This window comes from Merops nubicus, unplaced genomic scaffold, assembly GCF_000691845.1.
Source record: "Merops nubicus isolate BGI_N331 unplaced genomic scaffold, ASM69184v1 scaffold4309, whole genome shotgun sequence".
NCBI classification, from domain to species: Eukaryota; Metazoa; Chordata; class Aves; order Coraciiformes; family Meropidae; genus Merops; species Merops nubicus.
The window spans coordinates 47882-56981 of NW_008631515.1; the positions used below are offsets into that span (position 1 = coordinate 47882).

General features: G+C 42.9%; 1 protein-coding gene across 1 annotated transcript in view; it reads left to right on the plus strand.

Moving 5' to 3' along the window:
- The window catches only part of LOC103779929 (GREB1-like protein), a gene marked incomplete at its 3' end in the record, with an annotated part of 44035 nt that overhangs the window by 7045 nt on the left and 27890 nt on the right, over window positions 1-9100 (plus strand). Inside the window, exons 2-3 of the mRNA XM_008947573.1 lie at window positions 2414-2573; window positions 2783-2980. Of these exons, the coding sequence (XP_008945821.1) occupies window positions 2417-2573; window positions 2783-2980 (355 nt within the window). The remainder of the gene's footprint in view (window positions 1-2413; window positions 2574-2782; window positions 2981-9100) is intronic.

The following is a 9100-nucleotide window of genomic DNA, read 5'->3' on the forward strand; positions in this document are numbered from 1 at the left end:
GTCTGTGGGGCTCCCAGCCCAGGGCGACCCTCGGCCGTTCCCTTCTGTGGTGCCTCCACCTGCCCCATCCTGCAGGAGCGCATTCCCCCAGTCTCCCTGCTGCAGGGACCTCTGCTCACAGCAGCTCCAGCTCCTAAGCTCTCCTCTCCTCCACTCGGGCTTGCCAGCTGCAGTGCTGTTTTCCCTCGGCAGGCTAGACCTGTCCTCCAGTAATACCAACCAGCCTTCCCAGGTGAATCTGCAGCAGTCGCCATCCACAGGCAGCTGTCTCTGTGTCTCTGTGTAGGTGCCAGGGAGGCAGATGAAGTAGCCTTGGCTGGCCAGTGTTTTTGCAGAGTGCATGCTATTCATAGTTCCCCATCAAAACGAAAACACTTGGGGCAGGCTGTGTATGACACACAGATTGCAGAGACAGTGGAGGATGCACAGACTCCAGGCAGCTGATGTGCTGTGGGATTTTCTGACTCTTAAAGATTGGTTCATTTTTGTTATGGTATTTTGACTAAAGTATTCAATTTAATGACAGCATAGTTTGTCATGATTTCACTGACATGTGTGGAAATGTCCTCATTGATTTCAGTAAGAACAGAATTTGTCATTTAACTGCTTTTTATCAATTCTTTGTTCAAAGGCACCTGATGGGATTTAGTGTACTGCAACCTTAATCCAGTTTCAACGTAACTTTTTCCCTAACTCTTTTTGTAGTTGTGTGTTTGTTCATGCTCCCTGCCATTTCCAAATTTAATAAAATCTTACAGAATGAAAAAGAGAGTCTACTCATCCTAAGAATTTTATTGCTGAAACACCTGGATGCCTCACGTTAAGAACTTGATTTTATGTTGTCTCTGGCTGAGGAGGGGAAATGCTGTTACCCCAGATTTTAATGAAAGCCTCTCTAAGTCAGAGATGTGGAATTAGCTTCACAAAGTTGTATAAAGTCTCTGACTGAACAGAGAACTGAGCCTCTCCCCCATGCTGGAGGTGAGTAACTGTGTAAGCTTCATGCCTGTGTATTCCAGTAGTATAGGAATATTTAGCTCATAGATATTTGTCCATCCTGGTAGATCTCAAATGCTGCTCTGAGTGGCTGTCATCATTAGTGCCCTTTACAGGTGGCCTGAGAACCTTGAGCAACCCATTGATACAGCAGGATTAGAACTGTAGGTTTTCTAAATGCTAGCTTATCTTCTTGGCCAAGGTCTCTTTCTGGTCCTAGGGCTAGGTGACATCTAGTGCAGGGAAGTGCAAAGATAATGCTGTAAGGTTGTGTACTTTCCTATCTATTGATTTAACTGGGGAAAAGTTATCTCTGTTGAAATAAAATTCTCTGAAAACGCAGTCTTGTATTCAGAATATTGGAAACTGTCATTTGGAGCAGATGTCCTATGGTATAGTGGTCCAGCAAAGTGGAAAAATCCATGTTTCAGTGGGTCTCCCTTAGCTCCTGCCTCCCACGGCTGTCCTGCTGCTGAATGGTTACTGGAGTCACTCACTGAGCCTGTACCCTAGTGCTGGGGCCACAAATATAGGTCTGTGGCCTGTGTAATGTCACCCAAGGAGAAGCAATGATCCACAGGTCTGTTTGTGCTTGAATATTTCATGGGGGTCATAAGTTCATCACTGAAGTAAACAGAAATATTAATTGCCCAAGCAGACATTTCAACTACTGTTATCACTACAGCAATATAAAGCATAATTGAAAAGGAAAACATTTTACAGAGTTTGTTGTGCGTGGTTTGGATGTTAAATATTTCTCTCTTTTTACTTGCATCTTGTATGGTAAGAGTGTGATTAGATCATGGGAACTAGGTGGATCAGGACATGTCAGTCACAGTGTCACACTGCAGATGAGGTGAAGACCCAGAGAAGACACAGACCTGACTTTCTGACTAATTTCAGTTAATATTAAGAAGAACAAAAATGCATGTTAGTGGATGTCTCTACACATTGTTTCTCTGCAAATGACATACTAACAAGTAAAATCATGTAAACACATGGTTAAGCAACCAGTGACCAAGCCAAACTTGATGTTTTTTCATTTTCTGTGTTATGCACCCTTCTGTAGCTTATTCTGAGAATCCTAAAAAAGATAATAATAATAATGATTTTATCTACCCTTCATTAAATTCTACACCAGGCAGGTTCTTGAGGCTGTTGACAGGCTGTGTATGCAGAACAGTGTGTTGGAAATGTGCTAAAAGCTGTTATTGAAACAAGAGGATACAGTCTACCAGACTGAGAGAGAAATGTGAACATGCAGTACCAGTCAGAGGTGTTATTTTCATAGCCTACTTTCTTACTGACTTTATATCACCGTCCTGCTGGGTGTTAAGAAGACCTCACTCTTCATTTGTGAGCAGCCTGTGTGTGTACTTCCCCGGGCCCTTATCAGCCATTTTCTCTGTGCTTTCAGATCATGGGGAATTCATATGCAGGGCAACTGAAATCTGCCCGCTTTGAAGAAGCTCTCCACAACTCCATAGAAGCTTCTCTGAGATGCAGCAGTGTTGTCCCACGACCCATCTTCTCCCAGCTCTACCTGGATCCTGACCAGCCTCCTTTTCTGCCAGAAGGTAACCATGAAAGTGTGGCACATTCCAGCTGCTGGCTTTCGGTGGGAGAGGAGGGTGGGGTGTGCTTCAGGACCCAGCTGCACAGCAGTCTGTGTGACACAAAATCCCAGTCTTAGGCCTGGTTAAGAAAGAATGGTGTGCTGGCTGTTTTCAAGGGAGATAGATGCAAGCACTGTTGAAAAGCTTGGTTTCTTTTTTATTCTTCTCAGATGTGAAGCCAAAGGTAGAGGAGCTGGATAAAGAGTTAGTACATCGCTATTCACAAAATGGAAACCTGGACTTTTCTGCCAACCAAACTATTACTGAAATGGAAGATGAAGAGGAGGATGAAGACATGTCAGATTCAAGTAGCCCACCAATCCCATATTCACAAAAACCTGCCCCAGAAGGGTCTTGCACTACTGATGGTTGGTGTCCATGTTTTTTTACTGTGTAATCTTTACAACAAATTCTCAGTATTATGTGCTCTCCCTACAGTTAGAAACTCTTAAGCTAGGAGGTCTGGAAATACAATTTATAGTTGAGCCTTAAATCAGAGAAAATATGAATTAAGAGGACTTGTTTCAGGACATAGGATGTAATGTATCACTTGAAAGTGTTGCCTAAGACTGGCTCTGGCACTTTGTTAGCTTTAGAAAGTGCCTTGTTTTCTGTGGTTACCTGGGGTTTACTGTCCTCAGAGAAGCTATGTAAGTTGGTATCAGTATGGGAAGCTGAGGAATATTGGTGGGAGGATTTATTATTCACACAGAAGTATTTGTTGTCCTTTGGAGGCTTGCAAATTGAGAGGAGGTAAGGAGAAAATATAAAATGTTACATTCCTAGGAATGTATTCTCAGTTGAGGACAAATATCAATATAGGCTGCAACATCTTTGGTGGAGAGCAGTTCTGATCACTTCTGTTAAAGAAATGCAAAGTAAACTGGGCAGGATGCAGAAGGGACCCAACAAGATGGTATGAGAAAAGACTTGTCTAACAAGGCTCTTTGCCTACCAGGACAAAAGCTGAGATGGCACACACTTGTCCGTTCTAAATACATCCAGGATAAAACACTGAGGAGGGAGAAGAGCTGGTCATGCCAACAGGGCCCTTCAGAAGTGCACTGGATGCATAAAACAGTTGTGAAGGTACTCAGGTTAAGAGTTTAGGATTCCTCAGCTATTGGTGACACAGTTCTGGACCAGCCTGCCAGCAGCAGGAGTAGGACCCAAAACCTTATCTGGCTCCAAGGCCACCATGCATTTGATTGTGAAAGAGCCACGACATCCAGGGGTCTTGCTCCATCTCCCTCACCCATTCTGGTGATCCCTGGTTGCACTTCCATGTGCAGGCAGAAGTGTGAGCTGTGAGCTGCAGTCTGTGTCCTGGCCTGCCAGGAGCACCCAAGTGCAAACCATTCCACGTGTGCCAGTGTCCTGGCTGGCCCTGCTCAGGATGCCTTCAAGAGGTGGATCTGCCCAGTGTGGCCCTGCAGGGAGGTGCTCAGCTCTCAAACTCTCACTGCTGTGCAGAGCACAGTGCTGTGGCTGCATATTGCATGTCACAAGGTGATGCTTAATTATGCTGTAGTTACATTATATATGTAATTATTTGTGATATTTGCCTTTTAGTATGTCCTGGAAAAAGAAGAGCTTTCTAGAGGCAGTTCTGTGTCTTGATTTTTATCTGGAAGTCTTTAATGATCAGAGCAGCCTGGAAGGAATGTTTCCTGTGTTACATCTGCAGAATTTTATGATTGCTTATTAGCCTTTGTAAAGATTACCATTCTGAATTCACAAACTCTGTCTCACTCTTGAGTGTTGTTCTTGAGGAGCTGATTTCAGAGAGCAGTGAGATTCTTACCTGGAAAAGAAAACCACATTTTTAAAAAGTGCTGCTGATGTGATCTCTTGGGCCAGCTTTACGTGAAGTGTTTAAAACACCCAGGTTCCCAAACAGTCACCCTGCAGTCTGTACCTCAGCAAGGTATTCATCTGATGGCTCATCCTTTATCTGATGAATAAGCCCTTCCAGAGACACAAGGCAGGATGGCTGCCCTTGTCTTCATCCCTTATCTTCCTGACTTAGTTACAAAGGTAAATAACATTAGGAAAATGTTAAAGAATACTGATAGACTAATTGAAGTCACTGTTAACTGTTTGGATACTGTAAACTAAGCATGTCTTTAATTGCTTGTCCAAGAGCAAAATTTTGGAACTAATACCAGCAGTTCATATCCCCGCTTCCTGCAAAACCTTTCAGCACAGATGGGGTGAAATCTTGTCCCCTGTCAAGGTATTTGTGCTCTTTGCTTTTCCAGAATTCAGGATGTATGCATAACCAGCATTTTGTTATCTGCAGTGTCTTGTTCTTTTATTCAGATGGCTGAGTTGTCAGTCACAGGGATGCAGAAAGTAGGTAAAGCAGTCTTAATGCCTTTTGGTTCATTAGTTAAAAAATAAGTGCCTTACAAGTGACAGTTTGTTGAAGTTCCTTCTCAGCTGCCCATAATACTCCATCCCTTAGCTCCTGTTAGCCCACTGGAAAGAGCAGCTGCACTGCTGTTGATCCTTGCTGTTAGTCATAGAAGAGATTAATGTGTTTTCAGAGGCTTTTCTTTCTCTGCTCAACACAAACTTTTGTAACTCTCTTACATCTCCCATGAAAATAAGGTCTCCAGAAAAATACCTCTTCATTTTCATACAGGTACCTTAACTATGCAACAGAATAACACAGGAAGCTGCTCTGAACCACTTGTCTTCTGTCGCTTTGAAAGAGGCTGTTTCTAATTTGTGGAATAGCGTTTTATGCAGGCTGTGGGAGATACAATGGTAGCACCTTTCTTTTGTCAGTAAATCCTCAATTTACCTGACGCTTAAAGAAGGGCTAATGTAGTTTCAGAAGCAATTCGGTAAGCAGGTACTTAACACATGATCAGTTACTGTGAAGTTACAATAGCAAGTGACAGTGACCCCTAATTCATATGCAATTCTTGGAAGCTAATTCCTTATGCAAATACCCCATTTATGGCGGTGCTACAAGGTCCTGGTACCTCACATTCAAACTGCTGCTTGTTACTGGTGAGGAAAGGGAAAATATATACAGATCTCATTTTTAAGAAGATTCCAGCACTTTTAGGTGTTGACAGTTGTGGGGATGCATTTTCATTTTCAGGGGGATGGTGCTGGATTAATTTAAATGAAGTGATGTTGGGGGATGCAAATGTGCTTCTCAGAAGCAAAAACTAATGAATTTTCTTTCAAAGGCATGCAGATAATGTCTGTAAAAGCTATTCATTATTCTCTTTTGTGGCCACTCTTGGTATTTGCAAATCTCTAATCAGAATATAAATGCCCGTTCTTTAATTAAAGCAAAGCTGAGATCCTGTGGGAAGATGATTTTTCTTTTATGGAACAGCTCAGCCGTGTGCTTTTACTTTTTACAATTACACGTTGATAAAACAATTTCATAAAGAAAAACTGATTTGTTTTAGTGGCTCTTGGGTTTCCTGCTCTTCATACTTGGATGACCACAACAGGTACACAGGTAAACGTGACCCTCAAGTGGCATTTATCTTCTTAGGAGGCACATGTGTTAGTGTTGCTTGACATAGAAACTTAGGTGCAAGGTCAGTTATGAATGAATAGCTATGAAATGTAAATGGATTTGGCATGTTTGAAATCATGAACATGAGCAACCCAAGTTCTGCTTGGACACAGACATCATGGCTTGTTTTTCCTAATGTGGAAATTATCTCTAACAGGTAATTAAATATCAACACAAAAATATGTAAAACAGTAAAGAAAATAGGGTTAGGGTCTCTGTGTTACTTGCTAGCTAGAAGAAGACAGTGTTGCAGAGAAAGGAGTCAGTCCTTCCTTCCTCTCCACACAGTCAGTTACTTGCTTCCAATTCAATCTTTCTTGGGTGAAATTTTCTCATTCAGTTTTGAAAAGCAGCAGGCAGGAACTTAAAACCATGAGAGTGATTTGCAGCCCCAAAAGCCAGGGGAAAGAAAGGTAATGAAGGGCTCTTGAGTATGCCACCTACATAGGAAAATTCAAGGAAAATTCAGAGGAAAATTCAAGATTTCTACTGCACAGAAGCAGTTTTGGATTCTGTCCATATCTTCTGGTGGAAGTGAGCCCCAGCTGTACCTGGCCAAGCTCCACAGCCATCCCTGGCTCTCCTGTTGCAGCTGTTGACTAAGCAAGAGAAGAGCCCCCAAGGGCTCTGAGGGTCTGTCTGTGCTGCCGCCTCTTGTTGCTTACCCACTGAGAGCCAGTTCTCCTCTGCAGAAGGGGAGCCAGAGGAAGGCTTTTAGTGTCATTCCCCTTGCCTCAGAACTCGAGGTCTCTGCAGCTGCCCCTGGGCTCTGCTGCCCACCCCTCAGAAGCTAGTAGCTGCTTTCTGTCACTCCTGGCAGAGAGGCACTCATCCTAAAGGTACTGGATTGCAGCAAGATTTGTGACGTTCAGGAGCTGGTTGGATGACATCAGTGTCCCCAGACTAACACCCCATGGAGCAGAAGAGAGTTTATAGCTCTCCCCTTGCACAGCCTGATGGTTACAGAGGCGTGTGCTGGCTGCCAGCCTCTGATCCAGAGGTGTCACCAGCCACAGCAGAGGAGGGTGCCAGAGCTGAGTGTGCAAGGGGGAAGAAGGGTGGAGTAAGATGATGCACGGTGTAAATCTTAGGTACTGTTGGCAGAGTAGACAGGAGTCAGCACTCCTTCAGTACAGCTATACAGCTCCTAAATGGTGGGAAATATTCAGTGGATTCAGAGCAGGTCTCACAGGTGAGAGGCAGCAGGCTGAGATATGTTTGTTTCAGTGAGTACTGCTAAGATGTTACCAAGCCCTGCTTATAAACTTGCTAAGGTGTTGTGATGTTGTGGATTTCTTAAGGTTTTCCTGTGCCTTGTCCCCTGGACTCATGCAGAATGATGGTGTGCAGCTGCTCAAAGTGGGGCTGAAGTTGCTTTGCTCCTAGCCTGGGTAAAAGCTGAGTCCTTGATTTTGTCTTAAATGTGGTGTGGGAGCATTGCTTCACCTCACTGGGACATCAAAACCCTCCAGCATCCAAAGGGGCTCTAAGTTCCTCCTATGAAGTTCCTCAGTGTTGTCTACTCTTCCTGAAATCATACAGAAACATAACTGTCAGCAATGCCAACAACCAAAATCCTGCTTTCTTTGGTGTCCTAGCATTGCTGTTGCCAACATTTTTTTCAAAAGCTTCTTATTGGTCACAGTTTGTGCTTCTGGGCAGGTCCTGAAAATTTTTAGGCAGAGACAAGGCTAAAGAGTAGTTGTGTAAAAGTACAGATTTAAATCTGTCTTGAAATCTTACTGCCCTTTCATAACCCTTATCTGCAGGTTTCCTGTTTGCCCACATTGTCAGCAGTGGGTCATTTTTCCACCTCAAATCTAGATGTAGAGTGGTATTTTCTCAGCATGTCACCTACTCAGATGTCACTGAATACCTAAATATTTAAGGCCAGTTTTGAAAACTCTGGACATAATACACAAGTGGCTTAAAATTTGAATAAGCAAACTCTATTTTGAATGTAGGGGAGTTTTGTTCCTAGATTTATCTGCAGCTGCTTCATTCTAAATTATATTTAAAAGTCTAGATAATACTTAGCCTGTTACCTAGCTTTCTATTTGATTGAGATCAATATGTTCCCAAGGAATACACCTTAAAAGAGTTTAACATAATAGAATCGAATGACATTTCATCAGGAAAGAATAAATTTTGCTTTAAATATGCAATTTGAATGCTTTTCTCCTAAAACTTCCCCATTGTGGTGCCCAGCCACAGCTCTGGGCTGCCCTGTCCTGCTCTGTGTGTGTCCCCTGCCACCTGCTCACTGCAGGACATGCAACACCAGGAGCTCACTCCACTTGCCTGTTTTGCCCCTTTCTGCTGCTGCTTTAGCTACATTTGCCAGTGGCACAAGGCCCAACATCATGTTCTTATTTTGTGAGCACATGTGGATTTGGGTGGGAAGAATGCTAACTGAAGTCATGCACCTTATTGAGATTTCAGGAGACTGAATTCTAGACTCAAAGAAAACATGGTGTACATCTCTAAAAGCAGTGAACTGATCTTCTCTTGCTGGAATGGGTAGATGAGTTAAAGATTAGATTTAAAAATACTTCAGTAGTCAGTACTAAACTTCAGTCAGAATTTGTATCATTGCTTTGTATTCCTTAGTGATGTTTATAAACCAGTGCCAGGCTGTGACAAGCAACAAAGCCAAAATCTGTTCTCTTGAAAAGACTGAACTAAAATCTGGCAAAGAAAAAATCTTCTTTGGCATGTTTTAAGAGTTGTTTTCTGCTACAAAATCACAAACCTCCCTTCTTATTTTGAATGTTTTTGAAAAACTGAGTTTCTGAGCCATTTGATGTCTAGTCTTTAGAGACTTATGTCTCTTCTCTGCCTGAATGTGTTCTGGGTCTCTTTAAAATAGTGTTTATCTCCTGTCTCTGAAAGACTGAGCTGGTGGATCTGATGAGATGCTATCTCCATTTCCTCTCTTTCC